Consider the following 24124-nt stretch of genomic DNA (forward strand, 5'->3'; position numbering starts at 1 on the left):
AGAAAAATGATAGTTAGAGGTTATTAGTGAGATGTTGTAAAGATAACAAGAACCCTTCTTGTCCTTTTAGACCGTGGGCTTCCTGGATGAGTAGTGAAAGGTCTTTCCAGATTAAGTCCTTAGTTGATGATCATAACTGTTCAAGAGTCTTCAAACTTGGTACCATTGTAACATATAAATGGATTAGAAAGCATTTTAAGAATCAACTTGTGAAGAACCCCAAAATGAGCATAAGGAAAATGAAAGCCAAAGTAAGTACAAAGTTTAACTTGATTGTTAGTGTCACTCAAAGTAGAAATGCTAGGAGATATGCTTTGGATGAGATAAAGGGTAGTTTGATAGAACATTATGGTAAAGTATGGAGTTATGGAGAAGAAATAATGAGGAAAAATCCTGGTTCAATAGTAAAGATATATGTGAATGTCATGCCGGATTCCACCACTTACTTTTCTAAAATGTATGTTTGTTTTAAGGGTGTGAAGGATGGCTGGATTGCAACATGTAGGAGGGTAATAGGGGTAGATGGTTGTTTTATAAAGGGTATATGTAGAGGCCAACTGTTAGAAGCTATGGGTAGGGATGAAAACAACCACATCTTCCCTATTGCATGGGCTATGGTGGAAGTTGAAAATAAGGAAACATGGAAGTGGTTTCTTGACCTCCTTCTGGATGACATTAAAATGGGAATTGGTCATGGATTGACCCTCATATCAGACCAACACAAGGTATATTTCTGTTTTGTTTTGTTTAAGTTGAATATTTTTGTTATGTCATCTATTTATGCTTTCTTTCAGGGATTAATAGAGGCTTTCAAAGAAAGGGTTCCAGCAGCAGAGCATAGACAATGCGCTAGGCACATCTATGCTAACTTCAAGAAAAGATTCAAAGGTGAACAATATAGGAAGTTGTTTTGGGTAGCAGCTACTAGTACTACTCAACCTAAATTTGAGGCAGAAATGAATTCCATACAAAAAATTGACCCTTTAGCTTATGAACACCTCATGGAAAGGGACCATAAAAGTTGGTGCAGGGCATTCTTTGAAGTGGACAGGGCTTGTGATGCTTATGAGAATGGCATATCAGAAAGTTTCAAATCTGTTATTGATCTTGCTAGGAAGAGGCCACTCCTCACCATGTTGGAAGAGATAAGGATTTATACAATGGAGATGAAGTATAAAATGTTGCTAGAGGGACAAAGTTGGGGGAATTTATAAATATGTCCATCTATAAGATTGAAGATATCAAAGCTAAAGAAACAACAAAGGTATGATATAACTTCTATTTTATAAATATTATATGTCTCATATATAAGATTAATAGAACTTCTTATTTTTGTGGGCAGATTTTGGGGGGTTATACCTTCTGGGATACAACAATATGAGGTTAGGATTGGAAATGATAGATATGTTGTGGACCTTAACAACAACACGTGTGGATGTAGATGTAACGCCCGCAAATCCATGCTAGTCAAATTAGAGCCAATAGGGGTCGAAAACGACTTTTCGACAAAAGATTATTTAGAATAAATAATATTAACCAAGATGTAGGATATGTCGCAAGGTTTCCGTACATATAAAGAACGCCGAAATCCGAGTTATAACGAAGAAGTTATGACCCGTCGAAGTTTCGCGACGGAACCGACACGACACCGGGAAGCGTAAATAGTGAATTTACGATAGAGCGAGATTTAGCCTTAGCAATCTAAACGAAGGTCGTAGAATATGTTAAACTAAGAACATCGATAAAAAGAACGCCCAAATCTGACTTCGTATGAAGAAGTTATGATTTTTCGAAGTTTCGGACTAGCAGTGTACAGCCCGAAATTCAAATATTAGACTGAGCGGTTTTTAGCCGACACGACCTAAACGAGAATAGAAGATCTCGTTAAAAGTAGCGTAACGAGAAAAAGATGGGCGAAAACGTATGTCGGATGAAGAAGTTATGAGGATTTAACGGACCAATCATGTCCCGGCCCGTTAATAATATAAAATTTAAAATCGAGCCAAAATTAGCCAACAGAGTCTAAACGAAAGTTGTAGAGTACGTTCCCGCCTTCGCGTGGATATAAAGAACGTCAAAAACGGAGCTCGTATGCGAAAGTTACGAATTTTTAAAGTTTATGATCGTATTTGCGAAGGCTGATGAGGATTGATGACGTGGCACGTTGTGGGCTGTCCGATGATGGTCTTAGATCTCGCTTCGGATCATGCCACGAAGCCTCGCCCTACGCCCCGCGTACGAGATCCAGAACGCCCCGCGTAAACCTCGGTCTGATCCATCCGATGAGTGGAAGACAGCTGGGTCCAAGCTGGAGTTCTTATCCGAGGAGTACGCCCAGCGTACCCTCGGTACGCCCAGCGTAATGTCCGAAGCCTGACCCTATAAATTGATGTGCGAGGCTGCCATTTCTCTTCACCCCAAAACCTCTTCTTTCTCTCACTACTTTCTCTCTCTAGCACCTCTAAACACCCCTAAGCCCTAGATAAAACCCTAGCTCCCGAGGGAAGCCCCAAGGCTCCCGGAGTCCCGAGAAAAAGAGCCTTTCGATTTCGAAACGCTGCTCCAATTAAGTTCTGGTTTTCGATAAAATTCGCTGTAAGTGTGCTACGCTTACGCAATTTTTAATATAGCTTTCAAATAATTATAGGAATGTTATTAGGTCCTTAAAATAATTATTTGAGCTATTATTATGAGTTATATTGAGTGTTATTAACACTTAATAATAGTCAGACTAATTAATTTGTCGCGGTTATCGTTAGACTAAACCCTAGTGGTATTGGTACTAGGTTTTATCGAAGGAAAATCGTTTTGAGAATATCGAAGCGCTGTCCGAGTGCTGAGTCATCACCTTTCAGGTGAGTGCATAGTCCCCTTTCATCTTACACATAGATATGAAGTATTTTATATAAACTACGTGCTATGTGTGCATATTATCTGAATACTTGTTGTCTATGCTGGATGAACGTTTTATACATGTTTTAAAGGATTTAAACTGTATACGTATTTTATATATATGAATATGTTGGGTATGAGATGGGTAGATGAATGACGAAAGATAGAAGATGATGTGAGTATACATTGGCAGCTATAGACTTAGTGCCTATGGGACAAACACCGGTAGCTATGGACTTAGTACCTGTTAGACGTTGGTAGCTATGGATTTAGTACCTGTTAGGAATTGGTAGCTATGGACTTAGTACCTATTAGTTAGACACTAGTAGCTATGGATTTAGTACCTGTTAGGAATTGGTAGCTATGGACTTAGTACCTATTGAACACTGGTAGCTATGGATTTAGTACCCGATGAGTAGACTATAGCAGCTATGGAATTAGTGCTTTACGAACGAACATCGGCAACTATGGATTTAGTGTCAGTCCTATAACCCTGGAAGTAAGGGACTTCGGAATAAACGAATGCAGGATAGATGACTCGTAGGTTAAATCCTTAAAAGTAAAGAAGATAATGGGGATGGGTAATTGGGTGGATTGTTTGATTGTTTAACATAATATTTATATTATTGTGGGTTGAAAACCCTATGTACTCACCAGGTTTCCCAACCTGACCCACTCAGTTTATTTATATCACATGTGTGGATATGAAGTCACTTTACACTGAGAGATTTAAAGAGATGTAGATCACTAGTGTAAACAAATGTAAGTTCTGTTTATGCTTATGTTTATGTATTAACGATGACATCCCAAACGTTTTAAAATGAAATAAATACGTTTCTTCGAAAATGTTTTAATAACGTATTTACCATGGGAACAAATTCCGCAACATTTTTATAAAATGAAGTACTCTAATTTTTATAAAGCATAAACAAAAATCGGTCTTTTCTGGCCGTGATTTTGGGGATGTCACAGTTGGTATCAGAGCATTAGTTTAAGCGAACTAGGAATATGGATTTATTTCTAGACTTAAACTTAGAATGCTAAGCGATGATTGTGAGGTGTGAGCACTAGCTTATTTTAGGAATGATGCCTAAATTGCTTTTATGTGCTAAATGCTTTGTGCATGATATATTGTTATTTGTTCGGATCTATGGTCTGTTGCCGACCGGATCTGGAAACCTTATGTGTTTAGGATTCTAAACGTACGACTACGATATTAGAACTAGCATGTAAACGTTTCGGGGTGATAAGAATGATTTAAGACGTCAATCCTAAATTAAGATCTAGATTCACCTTATTCGGTGTATAGATCAAAATGGCAAGAACCCGTAGTGGAGCTGGGAATGCAAATGGGAATAGGAATCAACCCCTAGTGGTTCAGCAAATACCTGTTGTAGAAGAAGTTGTGCCTGAGCCAGTCACCATGGCTGGAGTTCAAGCCATGATTCGGGCTATGCTAGATGAACAAAGGGAAGAAATGAGACAGATGCTCCACGAAAATAGGGTCGAACCTACTGTACATGTTGAACCGACGGAGCCAGTTCCCGAGCAATCTGAGGAAGGGAACTACAGCCGCCAAGTGAGTCAAGTAGGGACTCAAGGTGAGCAAAGGGATGGCTCAGAAGGGAGAAACAACAAGGATGGGCGGATGTACAGGAATTTCTTGGGTGCGAAACCACCAAGTCTCTCAGGAAGCCCAAAGCCTGTTGAGATTATGGATTGGATCTCTGAGATGGAGATGGTGTTTGAGAGCTGCAGCTGTAATGAGAAACAGAAGACTGTCTTCGCCGTAAGACAACTGAAAATGGAGTCTTGAGCTGGTGGAAGCTATTGGCAGATACGATGCCACGAGGAGAAGCCATAAGGATGTCATGGGAGGAGTTCTTGGAACAGTTGAAAATGAAGTGCTGCTCGGAGATAGATCTGATAGACCTAAACAACGAGTTTCAGAACCTAAAGAAAGGGAAGATGAGTGTTGATGAGTATGCCACCGCATTCACCGAGGGGATGAAGCTATTCCCCTACTTGGTGCCTACTGAACTCTCCAAGATTGATAGGTTTGCTAACGGACTGCCCACTGACTTTGGCCCAATGGTCAAAATGGCAACTACCTTGAAAGCAACTGTTAGGGCAGCTAAGAACGTAGAGGCCCAGATAAGAGAAAAGGGTCTAGAAAAAGATAAGGCGCTATGTGCCATACATAACCAAGAGCCATACATAACCAACATATCCATAATCAAGTAAGGTGTTATGTGCCAAACATAGTCTTGCTAAGGTGTTATGTGCCAAACATAGTCTTGGTGTTATGCCACGGGCCGCACGTGGTCTTCCTGGTCAAGCCTGGGGCCACTCCCTGGGTTTTATAGACAATTGCCAAGGGCCACCCCTTGGTCTTCCATGCAATCATCACAAAGACAACTATACGTACCACTCTACTAGGCTACTCAGCATATAGGGTGCCAGGAGCCACCTCCTGGTCTTTCATACGTAATAGCATATAGTGCGCCAGGAGCGACCTCCCGATCTTTCATTCATGTTACCTAGGGCTAACCCCCGGGTCTTCCTACCAAACATAATAACATATCGTGTGCCAGGAGCCGTCTCTTGGTCTTTCATGCATAATGCCTATGGCTACCCCCGGGTCTTCCTACCATACATAATAACATACCGAGTGCCAGGGGCCTCCTCCTGGTCTTTCATGCATAATGCCTAGGGCTAACCCCCGTGTCTTCCTACCATACATAAACTAAATGGACCGACATTGTGGCCGTAGACCCATACAAACAGTGAGGAGACTCACCTCGCACTGTCAAAAACTCGTTGAACACCTCTGACTGCTAATCGGCAACTTCTGACCCGCTGAACCTTCGGCTTCCCGAACTATCAATACCCAAAATAACATTTAGATCAATAATCCAAAAGTCAAACTTGGTCAAATTCAACATCCAGTTGACCTGACTCGCCGAGTTGGTTTACCAACTCGTCGAGTCCAGACTCCTCCAATCCCAAAACAACCCCGAATCCACTCGTCGAGTCTAGCAATAACTCGACAGGTTCTCCTTCAACCACTCAATCCGAACCAACTTCATCCGACTCGTCGAGTTCATCATCCACATATGAATGTGCCTAGTCTCACTACTAGAAAAACAGCCTTTTACGACGTGCAAACCATGACACTCATTAATTTATGTTACGCAACCGAGAGTGATATTAAAAACGTGTCATCTATTCAGAAAATTTAAGGATTTAGGTCACGCATTACTGTGCGCCCTTAAATTATTGTCATAAGAAAAAAAATTAAAAACACGGAGGGCGCTGTATCTTAAATGCGCGTCCTCTATAGGTGTCGCTTTATAATTTTTATGAACGCGCGTTCTTTAGTTACAAGGGGGAAAAGAAAAGCCGAAAAAATTAGAAAAGCCCGCTACCTCTTTTACCTAAGCGTTTTGACGCATCTTTCATTCTCCTCACACTGTTGTGCAACCTTTTCCAAGGTTACGATTTCATCTCCATCTCTCGACTTCATCATCTCAATGAAGAAAAAAGGCTTCTGATTTCCATTATCTGCTTCATCTCTGCTGTGATTCACCTGCTTCATCTCTGCTGTTCTTGAGAATACTCACCAACAGTGTTCTTGCACTATTCCTTGACCTGATTCTTTCCGTATTCTTTTCTCCACAATATCTTCAAAGACATTCTCACACACTTTCTCAAAAAAAATCATTTTTTCTCTCTCAAGAACCTTAGCCGTCACTCACACCACCATATTTGTAGTGTGTTCTGTTCGGATATATATGTATCGATGAAACAAGGAACCGTGATATGGAAGGCCACCCAAGTATTGACTCTTCAAGATTCAGGCCTCCAACACCCCATTTACATCGGACTACCAACACCACCGCAAACAAAGGTTCGAATTCCCCTTTCCCACCGGTCGAAAATCGCTTCTCCTTACAAGCCCAACACCCGATTGATGGGTTCGATTCTCCTCTTCTGGTTATATAAAGGTATGTTGTGCTTACCATCGTTCATCTACCTTTTCTCCATCCACACTCGGTACCTTTTTGTATTTGGATCCGTTATCACTATACGTCTCTTCTTCTTCCTCTCATACCGACGAATTATGGCAAGATCTTCACCATCTTCAGTCAACTATGGAGGCCAACAACACAAAGAACTATGAGATCTTGGGTGTTCAAGTCCATCGATTTCTTTGTTGGTGTTGCTTCAATCTTGGGTTAGAGAATTGAAATGGATCTGACTGAAGAGATCGAAAACAAAGGTGGCATATGGGCTTTGGAGTAGAAGATCGATCAACCAATGGATGTTGGTGGTTTGGTCTCACACCTTCTTTACTGTGGGATAGAGATCCTAACCATCTGACCTCTCTCTCTCTCTCATGACGAAGAACACAATTTGAAGGATTATCAATCAAGAACGATTGGTTATGGTTATGATTTAAAAAGCAAATAAAAATGCAGTTGAGGTAGCTGAATCTTTTTTTATCATGGGACTTGCGATTGGAGGGTTTTAGGCCCAATTATTCTTATAATTTCAAATTGCAGGTAGGTAAACTGAATATATCAGTCGATATCGATGGAGGGTTTGCGACAACCAAGGTAATAGTTTTGATTTGCTTTTAGTTGGTGTTTCTCTTACTGGTACCCTTCTTTCACATTCTCAAATTATGTGTTCTTCTGTGTGGATTGGTTTGACATTTGAAAGAAAGTTTTATGAAGCACTCCAACTGCTCGATGAAATGCTTGAACCAGGTTTTTGGATTCATTCCAGTCAGTTATTAGATCGTGCATTACTACATTTAATCTCAATTTAGTTGTGGATTTTGTTGACTTAATCTATGTTATGAGCATATTAGATCATATTTAAATTATTATGTTATTGAATACATGCTAAACTTCAATGTATGTATAGCCCATAGAAAGTTTAAGAGATAGACGGTTATATGCAACTTCATTGAACAAAGAAGAGTAACAAATAGTTATGTCGAATTGACTATAGTCATAGTAAAAGAGATTTGATTTTGATGTGATTTTTTTAATAAGGAGCCTCTGAATAAATGTGACAATTTAAGGACTAGGAAATAGGACAACCCAGGTTAAATTATATAAATTGTAACAGAATCCTCAAAGGATATTCTCCTTCCTACAGACTCGCGCCTATTTCTTCACCTGCCTCATGGTATCATATCCTAGGCTATTTTCTGTTTTTTAGGAAAAGAATACGGTCTTTTCCAGAGAGCTTCTTGTCGCCTCTTGATTTGGTTGTTGTTCCAGGAGACAATAAGATGACATCGCTCCTCACCACCTCCTGCTGATGGCACACATTTTCTCTTTACTACTTGCCAAACTTCAAAGTTTCTTTCATCATATCACATGAACCATTAGGAAAATTAATTTGAAGGCCTGTAGCCATCTCTCTCTCTCTCTCTCATTCTCTCTCTCTCTCTCTCTCTCTCTCTCTCTTCACCCTTTTCTCCCGATTTTTTGGGTCCAATATTTATTTGTTCATCGTCGTTGCTGCTTGTTACCTATCTATGGCCACCATGAAATATTGAATAAACCATTTTTAATTTAATTAGGTTGAATACAGGTAGTTGTTTCATTCGAAGTTTGGATCTTTTTATCTTCCTTTGTTTAGGTTATAATCCAGTTGGGTTGTATCCAGTATATGAGTTTATGGCTTGTTATATGTCAGTAGTTATATATGATAGTTATAATTCTGACCTTACCATGTTCAAATACATGGCTTATCTCTTTTGTATTATGTATCTTCAATTCGGTTTATTCTTTGTAATCTAGCCTTTCTAGATTTTGTAATTTTCTAATTGGTGTAATTTATTTTTGTATTGTTTTAAGCAGAACATTGTGTTTAAACACTGATTCCAATGGGTTATTGCAGGTTGCTGTTCAGGCAGACATCAAGCTTCTCCACCAGCCTTGCCAGCAACAGTTGCCTTTTGTGTCCCTGAGTACCTGTACAAGAATGACAACCTTACATCTTGAATGACAACCTTACCCTTGATGCACCCTTTAACTTCTCTGCTGTGGAAGGGCAATATCGTAATTATGTTTATGGGCATGAATATTACATATTTTTCTTTTCTTATTTCTATCCCAGAGCATCTACGTAAGGAAGAAGGTGAAAAGTGCCCAACCACCACGCAAGTGATGAGAAATTGAGCATTTAGAAAGAAGTTTGGTCTTTGATCAAATAGTTGTTCATAGAATTGATAAGTCTTACCTTTGACAACTGCTTCTTTCTTACAGGTTGCAGTTCTCCAAATGTTGGAAAAACAGACGGGCCCCGAGTCATTTTATAAAGTAAGATGGTTAGCTTTACCTTCATTCCTTAGTATTATACTACTAAACTAATAAGGCATCTTCATTCCACTGTATTATTATTATTCTTCTTGGCAATGGCAGGTTTTGAAGAATCTGGTTGCACCACCTAAAGATACAACTCGTCCTTTGAGAATTCTCAGCACAAAAGAGGTGATTTCTTTGATTTCACATGAAAAAAAATATTATTATAAATTGATGGTAATTTTAAAATTTTAAGATGCAGTTTCGCCACCTGGCTAATGAAGTTGTTTATTTCTTCTACCTGTCCATTGAAAAATCTACCCAGTTATAGAATTTTCAAAGTAAGAAATTCTTTTAACGTACAATGCTTTAGTTTTCTGTAAGAAAATTATTAAAGTGCAACTATGACCTTTTCTGCCTTGTTAAGGCCTTTTGGCGTGTTCAGATTGAGGCGATTTTTGCTTTAGCTAGCACAGCATCCGAGGTATTATACTCATTTGTATAAATGACTGAAATACCCTTTCTGAGGTTATTACTAGATTTTCTTGATATTGGTCATTGACTGAAATACCCTTTCCTAAAGGTTAATTTTCTTTTATGCTCAGGCCAAATGACTTTCATGATTTTGCAGAGTATTTTGACTGAAATACCCTTTCTTAGGTTGTATTTCATATTGGAGTAGACAACAACCTAACCACGGCTACACGGCAACATTTTCTAATATTTATCACCCGCCTCAACCGGTAACCACTGGTGCAGTTGACCCACTGGCTGGTGGTGGACCGGGTAGTGTGGACATGGTGGGACCCGCAGCAACAGCTAGTGTCTATCAGCAGCAACAACCCCAACCAACTCAAATCAACTGGCCTAACAACTACTAAAGTAACAAACTTCAACAATCAAAACCCAAAACCCAAAAAAGTATGAATGGATGGAATTGGATTATTAGGGATTTGATTTGAGTGTAAATCATCTTATATAGGAGGGCGAGGAGGTTGGAAGTTTTGATAGAAGAGATTATGTTATTTTTGGAGGATATTATATATATATATATATATATATATATATATATATATATATATATATATGATGCATATAAACAAAAAAAAAGATGAATTCCTCTTGTAACCGATAAAAGCGACCATTTTTAAAAGGTAGAGAGTGATGGGGTGGGGCCTTTTGTGTTTTTGTTAAATGTTAATCGTTTCTGAAGGAAAAGAAAATCAAAATGTAATTTTGATTTATTTAATGTCTCGTGTCTTGCAGTTTCGTGATGAGTACTTATATACTCAGATGATGCAGGGAAGACACTTTCAGTAGGCTGCAAGTTAGTATATTTGACACCCTTGCACTCTTGGCATGTGGAAGCTCATGAGTTTCTATTAATGTATAAACATGGGTGCAATTTGCATTTGGTCTGCTTCATATAGGTTCTGGAGTTAGATGGACTCTTGTGGATTTTCTTCGAGGCCATGGTGATGAACAAATAAGTGCACTCTCATGGAGTCCTGATGGAAGATATCCTAAGTAGCTTTTGTTTTGCTTGCATGTTGCTTTTCTTATTCAGTGCTACTTTGATCTATTTTGAAATTTTGATTTTTAGAGTCTTTTTGCATGACCAAATTTAATATCCAGTTATAATATAATTCTTCCCTTAACGTATCTTCACATATGTAGCATCTGCTTCATATGAGAGCTCATCGTTCACAATGTGGGATTTTGTTCAAGGTATATTCTTATGCATGTTGAGTTTTTCAATATACCCTAGAAAAGTTAATCATGACTATGCTCTTGTTGGTTTTTTTAAAAGGAAGTTAAAGGCGTATTTCTCTTTTGATATGTAAAAAAGCTAATGGATTAGAACTTACTAGAGATTATGTTAAAAAGATGATCTTTCTTCATATATTGAGCTTGATATAAGCAATTCTTGTTGTGGGTATTTGTACAGGGGTGGGCACACCCATTCGGAGAGGATTAGGGAGAATATCACTGCTAAAGTGGTCTCCTACTAGAGATTACTTCTTTGCTGCAAAATTGTAATGTTATTTATGTTGGATAAGGTGTCTAAGTCCATAACTATTTCGGGCTTGTACTTGACCCGACCCGGCATGGTCCATTTGGGTTGCATGGCACCATGCAATTGGATAGACTAAATGAGAGAAATAACACTTGGAGATTATTAATATATTATAAGTTCTAATATATTAATAATATTATTTGATTAGTTGATCAAAGAATTAATTTGGAATTAATTAAGTGATCAAAGGATAACTAATTAAATATATGGGTTGATTATGTAAATCATCCATATCTTGTATAGTGGGCTAAGAGGCTCCATGGATTATCAAGTTGGGCTCTACCCATAGGATACTCCATGGATGCTCCATGGGAGTTACACACCCATGGGTCATGGAAATGAAGAGTCATGACACATTAGGGTTTACATGGTGTAACCCTAGATGTGTCAACACTATATAAGAAGCATATTCTCCACCAAAAATCGGTACTACTACTAAGGAACTAGAGGGCTTGGCCGATTTTGAGAAGTGTGTGTTATCTCAAGAGTCTTTCCAAGAGCATTTGGTGTTGTGTGAAGCATTTGAGGCATCACACTTGGGGTGCTAGGCTCACAAGGTTTCAAGGAACACAAGCAACAACAAGGTAAGTTATTCTATCTATGATTCAAGTTAAAATTGTTCCCCATGCATGCTAGATAGGAATATAACCTTGGAATTCAACTTTGCATGATAATTAGACAAACATAGATCCAAGGTTATTAGGGTTGCATGTACACTTAGGAAGTGTTAGAATGCTCAAAACCCATCAGTGGTATCAGAGCCTAGGCTTGTTTGTTTGTTATTTGTGCTTAAAAGTTGAAGAAAGTCGAAAATCTTGCTGTCTGACTGATGGACTCGGCGAGTCCATGGGGAGGACTCGACGAGTTCATGTGTATCTTCAACCTACTCGGCGAGTAGGTTTATGCACTCAGCGAGTAGGGTCGACAGAATGCAGAATTTCGACTTGTGTTGCTGGAAATGGATTAGAATCATTACCCTAAAATGTTTTGGTACTTGAAAACTTATTTTAGAAGGTGTAATGTCTTTTCTAACTCATTTACAACAACAAATTATCAAAATTACAAAGATTAAATGTGATTTTGATTCTTGAAAGTGTTCATATTCATATTCTTGTTCTTATGATGTTTAGATGATCATAGGAATTATTTGTAACCTATGTGGTGAATTAATTCATGATCATAATGTGTTTTAATGGAGTCCATAACTTGTCCTCAAGTTATGGAAAACCAAAAGTCTCTTGGATTAAAAAACCATTAAAAGAACACAAGAGTTAGAAAAATGAAAAGTCCTCATTTTATTACTCTATTAAACTCATAAGTTACAAGAAATGAAAAGTTTTGAAAGATTACAAAACTTGCCCTCAAGTTTTGGAACAAGTAAAGTTAAGTTAAAACTTTAGTTCCAACCCCTAGAATTTTAAAAGTTAAAATTCAACCCTTATACTTATATTATTATGATTTAATAATTATATATATATATGTATAAGAACAAAGTCGTCTTACCGCTAGTACGCCTCATTCACGAAGCCGGTCTATAAGGTGGGTATAAGGTTGTTGCCTATAAAATGGTGACTTAATGGGTGTCCACTCTCACCCACCGCTTGCTTGATCGGTGGAGGGTCGTTAGCCGAACGGGTAAGACAAGGACTTATTAATTCTCATTCAAAGTATGATGAATATTATAAAGTAACTAAATGTTTTATTAAATTCCCAATCTTAGTTACTTTAGGAAAAATGTGAATAAGGTGCTATTCCATGAAATTACACTTTACACTTTGATTAAGTCGTTGGTGGAGCGTGTGTGGTTAACCGGCACACTAACTTGGACTTAACAAGGTAGGTAAAGGGTGACTTAGGGTTTATTATAGTATCGGTGGAGCGTGTGTGGTTAACCGGCACATCGATTGAGTAATAAACTTTAAGGGTACCAAGTGATTTGCATGGTTACTTCACACCTCGTTTTGTGATCCTCGGTATCCCAGTCACAAAACTTGGAGGGCACACTCGAGATTGAAACATGCCTTTGAAAAGTTCATTGAATCTCAAAGAATCTAGGAATTTCTAAGAACCATTCAAAAAAAACCTAATAGTAAAATATTGCGGTTTTCGTGGTGGAAATTGATGAATCGTCATTCACCTACCTTTCAAATATGATATAGCTTAGATTACGGCATACCTCTTCTAAGTTATATTATATTGTGATTGGATCCTAGCCTTAATATTACATTTGGGTGTTTTATTAAGGACTCTCTTATATCTAAACTAATCTTGTCCTCTTTCCTTCAGATGTCTTTCAACAATGCTTCTGGCTCTAATCCTAATGGCTCCTTTTCCCTTATGAACTTGTGTGGGAAAGTCACCTTTGATGGATCCAACTTCAATGAGTGGATCAGAAACATCAGGATGATTACCCGCTACGAGGACAAAGAATATGTCCTTGACAAGGAGCTTAAGGAGATTGATGAGTCCACTGCAACTCCTCAGGAGATCGCTGAATTTCGGGCACATGAAAGGGATGCTACGAAAGTGGCTTGCATCATGATGGCCACGATGACAGCGGAACTCCAAAAGTCTTATGAGGATTTCTACCCTTATGAAATGCACCAAGATTTGATGGAAAGATACCATCAAAGTGCAAGACAAGAGAGGTATGAAATCATCTGCTCCATGATAACAACCATGATGAAGGACGGGGAATCCGTCACGAGCCACATGCAGAAAATGCAAAGGTATGTGGATCGTTTGCTGAAGCTTAATGTGAACTTCCCGGAGGATCTTGCAATAGATATTATTTTGCATTCCTTACCATCGTGCTATGATCAATTCCGCATGACATATCACATGAACAAGGAAGAAGTCACCCTCAGCAAACTTCAGGGACTTCTCAAGACCTCAGAAACAGGTCTTAAGGGGAAGTCGGTTGCTATCACTCCTACTCAAAACTCTACTCCGGTTTTGGCAATCGGGAAAAGTCGAGGGAGGAAGAGAAAGAGCTCTTCTAAGGGTACCAAGGCTCGGACCCTTGATGGCTCTTCTTCAAGTGGAACCAAGAAAGGTTTCATTACTCCTTCTTCTGACCCAAAAGAGGCTGAATGCTTCTATTGCCATGAAAAAGCTCATTGGAAGCGGAACTGCCCAAAATACCAGCAAGATGTGAAGGATGGGAAAGTTAAACCCAACCATGCAGGTATTTACACTATCATTTCTAATAACTCACCCCATTCTAATTCTTGGGTCCTTGATACCGGGTGTGGTATTCACATTTGTTGTGACTTGCAGGGACTAAGAAGAAGTGAGGATGTGGAGCAAGGAAGGATAAACTTGATCATGGGGAATAGGAAAGCTATACCTGTTACCAAGATTGGAATTTATACTTTATCGCTAAGTAGTGGGTTTAGTTTAGATTTGAATAAGTGTTGTTATTCGCCAGGAATGGCAAGAAATATTATTTCCTTTCATGCTTTGTACAAACAAGGGTTTACCTTTTCATTTAATAATGAAGTTGGTTCTATAGATGTTTTCTATAATAATGTCTTTTATTTTAAAGCATTACCTTGTGATGGTGTGTATGAAGCTGTATCTGTTGTAGATAACTTGGGAAATAATGTTTTGTGTATTGATTCTACTAATAATAACTTGGATAAAGCATCTTTATGGCATTGTCGTCTTGGACATATAAGCAAGAAACACATAGGCCAACTCCAAAAGGATGGAGTCTTGGAGTCGTTTGACCTAAAGTCAGATGATAGTTGCGAATCATGCTTACTTGGAAAAATGACAAAGTCACCCTTCACAGGTTCGTGTGAGAGGGGTGAAGGTTTGTTGGACCTTATACACACGGATGTGTGTGGACCATTCAAACATGCCACAAGGGATGCTAATCGTTATTATTTGACTTTTACTGATGATTATAGTAGATATGGATATGTCTACTTGATCAAGCATAAGTCAGAGACTTTCGAGAAGTTTAAGGAATTTAAACAGGAAGTCGAGAATCAATTGGGCAGGAACATTAAGATGCTTCGATCCGATCATGGTGGTGAGTATCTTAGTTCAGAGTTCCTCGACTATCTAAGGGAATGTGGGATAGTCTCACAATTGACACCTCCCAGGACACCACAGTTGAATGGTGTGGCTGAGAGGCGTAATCGAACCTTGTTAGATATGGTTCGTTCCATGATGAGTCGAGCTTCGCTACCAATCTCATTCTGGGGGTATGCCTTAGAGACTGCCGCCCATATTCTTAATCTAGTCCCTACAAAGAAAGTTGCCAAAACTCCTCACGAGATGTGGACTGGTAAAGTACCTAAACTAGACCACATCAAGATTTGGGGTTGCGAGGCTTTCGTGAGACGCGAGACTCATGATAAGCTCGAACCTCGAAGCGAGAGGTGTATTTTCATCGGTTACCCACAGCGATCCTTTGGTTACCTCTTCTACAGACCTAGTGACAATGTGGTCTTTGTAGCAAGAAGAGGAGTCTTTCGAGAAAGAGAGTTTATAAGCCAAGGAGACAGTGGGAGGCAAATTGATCTTGAAGAAATTCAAGAATCAAGCGGTGAAGGAACTTCAAACTCTAGCCCTCAACTTGAGGAGGAAACTCCTGTTGAGCCAATTGACAAATCTGTACCTCTGAGACGTTCCACGAGAGTTAGGAGTGCACCTGAGCATTACTATGGATTCCATATTACTGCAGAAGGTGAGACACTTATTAGTGATGAGACACTAGTAAGTCAAGATGACCCTAACAGCTACGAGGAAGCCATGGCAGGCCCCGAGTCTGCTAAATGGAAAGAGGCTATGGATAGTGAGATACAATCCATGTATGACAATCAAGTTTGGAACTTGGTTGAAAATGTACCAGGTCGTAAGACAGTAGGGTGCAAATGGGTCTTCAAGAAGAAGACCGACATGGATGGTAAAGTACACACTTATAAGGCTAGACTGGTTGCAAAGGGCTTCTCTCAAATTCCTGGAGTGGACTATGATGAGACCTTTTCTCCGGTAGCCAAGATTAAGTCTATTCGGGTTCTGTTAGCCATAGCTGCATTTCATGATTATGAAATATGGCAGATGGATGTCAAAACCGCTTTCCTTAATGGGAAGTTGGCTGAAGATGTTTACATGAGTCAGCCAGAGGGTTTTGTCAGCAACGAGTACCCTAATAGAGTGTGTAAGCTTAAGAAATCCATTTATGGATTGAAGCAAGCACCTCGCAGATGGAATCTTTGCTTTGATGAAAAGGTCAAGGAATTTGGCTTTTCTAGGAGTGAAGATGAATCTTGTGTGTATGTCAAGGCTAGTGGGAGTATAGTTAGCTTTTTGGTGTTGTATGTGGATGACATACTACTCATAGGAAACGACATTCCAACTCTGCAGGAAGTAAAGTACTGACTTGGGAAGTGTTTCGCTATGAAGGACCTTGGTGAAGCTGCCTATATTCTAGGGATAAGAATCTTGAGAGATCGGAGTAAAAGACTAATTGGACTTAGTCAGAGTACCTACTTGGATAAGGTGCTGAAGAGATTCAGCATGCAGGATTCCAAGAAAGGAGAGTTACCCATCCAGAGTAACACCAGATTGAGTAAGACACAAAGCCCTAGCACTGAGGCTGAGATAGCAGAAATGAGTCGAACACCTTACGCTTCGGCTGTAGGATCGATCATGTATGCTATGACGTGTACTCGACCCGATGTAGCTTTTGCCTTGAGCATGGTTAGCAGGTATCAGGCGAACCCTGGCAAGGCACACTGGACTGCGGTAAAGAATATCCTCAAGTACCTACGGAGGACTAAGGACTGGGTTCTTACCCTCGGTGGGAGTGATGACTTGAGAGTTGTAGGGTATAGTGGTGCTAGCTTCCAGACTGATAGGGATAATTTCCGCTCTCAGTCGGGCTGGGTCTTTACCCTAAACGGAGGAGCAATTTCTTGGAAGAGTTCCAAGCAAGAGACAGTGGCAGATTCTACTTGTGAATCAGAGTATATTGCAGCTAGTGAAGCAGCAAAGGAAGCGATATGGCTGAAGAACTTCATTGGAGACCTTGGAGTTGTACCAGCTATTAAAGAGCCAATGGAAATTTTCTGTGATAGTGAAAGTGCTGTTGCCTTAGCTAAGGAACCAAGGGATCACGGGAGATCCAGACACATCGACAGAAAATACCATTTCATCAGACATCGGATCGAAGAAGGACTCCTCGTGGCAAAGAGGGTATCATCGGATGAGAACCCAGCAGATCCCCTCACGAAGGGACTGACTCGGGTTAAGCATCTTCAGCATGCTCGGAGCATAGGGCTGAAGGATGATATTAGATTTAGTAGTTAGATAACCCAGAAATTTGTAAAGTGTAATTGACATTTGATGATGAATAAAAGGTGTTTTATTTATGAGTAAAGTGTTGCTATCTCTTGTCAATCGTTTACTATATTTCTTTTGCATGTTTTGACTTCCAGAATAATTTTGTTTGATGTAACATATTATTCAAACCTCCACAGTCGGTCATATGTCGGAAGTAGGTATGAATCAAGACTGTCATGATGGGTTGTAGAGGTCTAAGGTGTTGGACAAGGCTACAACAATCATGAGTGCTCATAAGTTCTGAGCATTGGACTCAACCCACGCTCACTGGAATCACTTCATGGAATTCTATCTCGAGTGATCGTGAGACGGTAATATCATATAAGTCTTCAAACCTAGAGATATGATTTGTTACTTACAAGTTGGTTATGCATTGACTGTACGAAACCGCATTGGTAACTCGATGTTATAAAACGTACTTTTGTGTGTAATTCAATGAGTGGTAGAACAAACATATGAGTCGAAGTTTATCTGTTCCTTCTTGGATTAGAAGCTGATATCTGGGCCCCTCGATGATTTTGTTTTGACCCATGTACCGGGCCCGGTCAGAACTAAGTTGATGTGTTCAATTAAGTTCTATGTCAAACAAATCGGAAATCGGGAAACAAACTGCTGGACAATAAGTAAGACATTGTTCCATGTATTTGTCCGGCTGATATCTAGAACGGAGGATTATATGATCACTTATCTTAAATGGCATACCATCGTCTTCTCAGTTCCAAGAGACCTTGAAAGAGCTACGATTGCCGGTCGGTTCCTGAAGTACTAGAGATATAGTTATTAGACTTATCCAAGTGGGAGACTGTTGGATAAGGTGTCTAAGTCCATAACTATTTCGGGCTTGTACTTGACCCGACCCGGCATGGTCCATTTGGGTTGCATGGCACCATGCAATTGGATAGACTAAATGAGAGAAATAACACTTGGAGATTATTAATATATTATAAGTTCTAATATATTAATAATATTATTTGATTAGTTGATCAAAGAATTAATTTGGAATTAATTAAGTGATCAAAGGATAACTAATTAAATATATGGGTTGATTATGTAAATCATCCATATCTTGTATAGTGGGCTAAGAGGCTCCATGGATTATCAAGTTGGGCTCTACCCATAGGATACTCCATGGATGCTCCATGGGAGTTACACACCCATGGGTCATGGAAATGAAGAGTCATGACACATTAGGGTTTACATGGTGTAACCCTAGATGTGTCAACACTATATAAGAAGCATATTCTCCACCAAAAATCGGTACTACTACTAAGGAACTAGAGGGCTTGGCCGATTTTGAGAAGTGTGTGTTATCTCAAGAGTCTTTCCAAGAGCATTTGGTGTTGTGTGAAGCATTTGAGGCATCACACTTGGGGTGCTAGGCTCACAAGGTTTCAAGGAACACAAGCAACAACAAGGTAAGTTATTCTATCTATGATTCAAGTTAAAATTGTTCCCCATGCATGCTAGATAGGAATATAACCTTGGAATTCAACTTTGCATGATAATTAGACAAACATAGATCCAAGGTTATTAGGGTTGCATGTACACTTAGGAAGTGTTAGAATGCTCAAAACCCATCAATTTATCATTGGACTTAGATGTGTTCAGTTGATATATTCATTCAAGCACATATTAAAAAATCTTTGGCACTAAAGTAATTATCATGTTGTTATGTAGTGATGGAACATTCTATCTGTGGGAGACAAACACATGGACATCAGAACTGTGGTCTTCAACAAGTGGCTTTGTTACAGTTAGTTTTTATTGCATATACAATATTGGTCTAGTGCATGTAGAGATGTCATGTAAAATTGTTGTAGTATATTTTTCATGTGTAACAAACACAACATTAGGGTTTATCTTGTTGATCTCTAAGTTGTTTATATAGATACCGCATGATATTTTGGTGAAGTTGGTGCTAATTGCTATATATGTAGGGAGCAGCATGGGATCTTATAGGGCGTAATTTGCATGACATTAAATTTATGCAATGGATTGTATTTTTTGTATCTAATTCGTTTGTAAATTTTTGTTACAACTTCTATTGATTTGGTTTATCTTTCCATGGAACGATTATTTGTATGACATTAAATTTATGCAATGGATGCAATGGATTCTATTTTTTGTATATGATATTTTATTTTCTATTATGAAGCATTAAATACAAATTTAATTTGAAAATAAGTAAATCTATAAATAATATTTTTTTTAAATATTTAAAATTATGATACGTAAAAATGTGTGTCATCTTTATTTATGACAGGGCCTTTCTTGACAGGGGCTTTCTTGATACGCATTGCGTGTCATTAACACGCGCGTCGTAAGGTTACGACACATGAATGCGTGTCGTCTTCCTTTATGACAGGGCCTTCCTTGATACGCATTGCGTGTTGTAAACGTGCGTCGTAAATAAGCATCGTAAATGCGCATCGTCTATAGACGTCGCGCAAAAGTGTGTCGTCTCTCTTTATGACAGGGCCTTCCTTGACATGCATTTGCGCGTTGTCTGAGCCTTTTACGACGCACAGTGAGCGTCGTAAAAGGATGTTTTTCTAGTAGTGTCTGTGACTCACCGAGTTGTATGAACCACTCGTCGAGTCCATCCTCGTAACGAAGGAGATTGCCTTAGACTCGCCGAGTTCTTCCTTGAACTCATTGAGTACGATGAACTTCATGACCATTATGGACTCAGACTGGCTGAGTCCCTTTCCAATCTCAGCTTATACCCTTAATAGAAGGGTTTTGGGGCAAGAACTAGCCCGACTCGACGAGTCCCACAACTGAATCGCCGAGTCTCTCTATGTCCAACACTAATCCGACGATTACAGACAAGCTCAAGGCATCTAAGACCCAGATCTGGCCTCCTAGGGCCGGGATGTCACACAAAGTTGCTACCTTTGCACCCTTACATGGCCCTTTTTGCTCAAAAGGCCATAACAACCACTTAATCTTTGCATGGGGAGGTTTGATAGCATAAAGCTCCTACCTTTATGCCTTTACTTCACTAAACATCTTTAGATTTGAAAGGAGCTAGCTTGGGGACATCCAAATCCCACAAGGCATCATTCTTGGTCTATAACTTCATAAAAGGGACAAAAGGAGATCTAACAAGCCACAAGGCAAGAAAGGAACTTGATTACCAATATGAGCAGCAAATGAGATGGATCTTCTGGATCTACTCCTCCCTCCTTGGATCACCAATCTCCTTCTTCACTTTCTAAGCTCCAAGAATGCTTCAAGACTCACAAAATGGCTCACAAGCTCAAAGGAGACTCTAGGGTTTTGCTATGGACGTGAGAGAGTATCAAGGGGGCTGAAGAAGGTTTGTAATGTTCTTTAAATAGGGTACAAGTCCTGCATTTTGGGTTTTTCCCAAAACCTGACCAACTTGCCGAGTCAGTCTTCTGACTCGTCGAGTAGGTCACTTATCCCGCGACCAAATTCGCGTTCCTACTCGTCGAGTCACCCATCTACTCGACGAGTCACTTCCTCATCTTGAGGTTTTCTTTCCTTTCTAGGTCTTCTGAATTCAGGGTGTTACACCTGCACAACTAGATGATGCTGTTCAAGTAGATGATCCTGCTCCACATGTTGATGTTCATGTAGATGATCCTGTTAATGATGTCCCTACTCAACCTGTTGCAACTGGGAAGAGGACATGAAAATACTCAGAAAGAATTACCAAGATTAGGTTGAGGAGGAAGGTTTTGAATAAAGAAGGAAGCATTGATCACCAACCACTGGTGTTGGAATGAATTTATGTTTTAATATTTTTGTGAAGACAAACTTTTAGTCTTTTAATTATGTAATTGAGAATACTTTTAGTCATGACACATCTTTTGACATATTAGGACAAATATGGGCACAACTTTTGTAATTGTGCACATGCTAATGGAATCTTACAAGTTTGTCTTCTATCTATATTATATGCTTGGGTGTTATACTTAATCTAGACCATTTTACCCCTGTATCATGTCCAATACACTAACCAGTTAAACACATTTTGAAACCACTCAAAACATCAAACTAACTATCATTAATAAAGAAGATTTAGTCTTAATACATTAAGAAATGTTTGATGTTGTTTTTGTGGTTAATATGGACCATTTTACCCCTGCATATTGTCCAATTCACTAACCTATTAAAAACACTAATATTTCTTTTTAACCACTCAAAACATCAAACTATGTTTTTATAAAAAAAGATTTAGTCTTAATACATTAAGAAATGTTTGATTTTGTTGTGGTTAATCTGGACCATTTTACCCCTGCATAATGTCTAATTCACTAACTCGTTAAACACACAAATATGTCTTTGTAACCACTCAAAATATCAAACTATCATTAGTAAAAAACATTTAGTCTTAAAACATTAAGAAATGTTTGATTTTTTTTGTGGTTAATTTGGACCATTTTACCCTTGGATCACATTAAGACATTAACAATTGATTGTTGTTATACTTAATCTGGACCATTTTACCCCTGCATCATGTACAATTCACTAACTTGTTAAACACATTAATATTTCTTTGAAACCACTCAAAACATCAAACTGTTATTACTCAAAAAGATTTAGTCTTAATACATCAAACAAAATACAACATTGTCTTTGAATACAACTAAATTAGCAAAAAATATTTAGTCTTAATACATCAATAACTACTTCTTAAACACAAACAACGGAAATAATGCAATCATCAGAACTTTATGAGTAAATAGCTTCCATTTGATTTTTTTCAAACTCTTGTCTAACAACCAAATTTTCTTGTTCCATCTTCATCTTACATATGTTGATCTGGTTTTCCCATGTACAATTTTTAAGGGTTAAATTGCACAGTTCTTTTTTGTCATTCCCAGGGTTTCAAGCTCCAACCATTCCTAGAACTCGCATTTTGGTCCTTCATTCTTGAAAAAAGTAACAAATTGGTTAAAGAAAGAACAAAGAAAGAACATTAAACCAAAAACATAAAAACATTTGATTTACCATGGAGTTAGGGCACAATCTGAATTTTTTTCCTGGATTGTCTTTAGTTCGTGAAGTTCGTACGCGAGATGGTAACCCACAATAACAAGGATTTTCAGGTTGAAATTCAACATTTCGTTTGGAAGAGATAAAAGAAGAAGAAGAAGCATCCATGTCGATCTAGGGCACAATTGATGAGAATGACGCAACTTAATAGGGATGACTTGCATTTAATAAGCCAAGTGTATGCCACATAATGCCACGTAATATCCACATAAGTAGTAACCTACAACAACCGGTCGCAGTGACTTTGGTGAGCAAGAATTATAAGTTCAATGGTATAATAAAGACAAAAAAAAGATAAGGGACCTAATGAATACACGACGAACACTTTATTACCCTCAAAGGTCATTTTCCCTTTTTATTATGTTCAAAATGGTTAACCAAGATATTAATAACTAGCTATTCGGAAAAAACCCCAAAAAATAGCAATTGAGCGTTTAAATTAATTTTTTTTTATTATTTTATTATATTTTTTGGAACGGAAAATCTATGCTACTTTTTAATTTAGATATATCATCATAAAAATTCTTAGATGGTTTTTATTGGTTTGACCTTAAGTACAATTTTTTAACAATTATATTCTAAAATTTCCCAAAGGCTTAAATACGCCAAAAATACCGGTTTTCGCCAAGTTACCACTTAACGTGGCATGAAACTTCGCCGATTAATGGAGAACGTGGCAAGCCACGCCAGCTCCTCAAAATAAAAGAAGATGAAAGGGTGCAATACATGAGTTACCCTTTTAATCCCAACCATTTAAAATCTCTTCAATTGAAGTCCTAATATTTACCCAACATACCCTTGCTTCTAAAATTCTTCTCAAATCAACTCCGCAATTTACTAACAGCCTTCCATTATTAAAACTCTTCACAAATTAATCCGGGAATTATATTTATTAATTTGTTTAAATAAACGGGGCGTTATGTAACATCCCCCTCTGGCACGTATCACAACATTATCCACTTTGGGCCACTCGGCACGAGGACTTCCCAGGGGGTCACTCATCCTGGTACTACTCCCGCCCGAGCACGCTTAACTGCAGAGTTCTTATGGGATCTGCTGCCCTCACGGCTTTAAAACGCGTTGTGATACGGAAGGTATCCACACCCCTTATAAGGAGAACTAAGCATTCCTTATAAGGGATGTGGATACCTTCCCTATCACAACGCGTTTTAAAGCCGTGAGGGCAGCAGATCCCATAAGAACTCTGCAGTTAAGCGTGCTCGGGCGGGAGTAGTACCAGGATGGGTGACCCCTTGGGAAGTCCTCGTGCCGAGTGGCCCAAAGCGGACAATATTGTGATACGTGCCAGAGGGGGATGTTACAAATGGTATCAGAGCCAGGACACGGGTCGATGTGTTCGACGGGGACGTCGAACCCTATAATGGGGGGTGAAAGTGGGTTAGATCTGATCCCACATCGGCTGGGAAGGAGAACTAATCATTCCTTA

The 24124-nt window shown here is 38.9% G+C and overlaps 1 protein-coding gene across 1 annotated transcript; it reads left to right on the forward strand.

The window, feature by feature from the left end:
* The first annotated feature begins 239 nt into the window (after window positions 1-239).
* LOC111886376 (uncharacterized) lies at window positions 240-1214 on the forward strand. Its single transcript, XM_023882605.1, has 2 exons — window positions 240-725; window positions 795-1214. Exons 1-2 carry the CDS (start codon window positions 240-242, stop codon window positions 1212-1214), a joined length of 906 nt encoding a protein of 301 aa, XP_023738373.1.
* The last annotated feature ends 22910 nt before the right edge of the window (window positions 1215-24124 follow it).

This window comes from Lactuca sativa, chromosome 9 (genome assembly GCF_002870075.4).
Source record: "Lactuca sativa cultivar Salinas chromosome 9, Lsat_Salinas_v11, whole genome shotgun sequence".
Classification (NCBI taxonomy): Eukaryota; Viridiplantae; Streptophyta; class Magnoliopsida; order Asterales; family Asteraceae; genus Lactuca; species Lactuca sativa.

Excerpts from the sequence above, each read along its gene's own strand:
- LOC111886376 (XM_023882605.1), top strand. The coding sequence starts at position 240 with ATGAAAGCCAAAGTAAGTACAAAGTTTAACTTGATTGTTAGTGTCACT. Across the intron at positions 726-794 it reads TCATATCAGACCAACACAAG|GGATTAATAGAGGCTTTCAA; the intron begins GTATATTTCTGT and ends GCTTTCTTTCAG.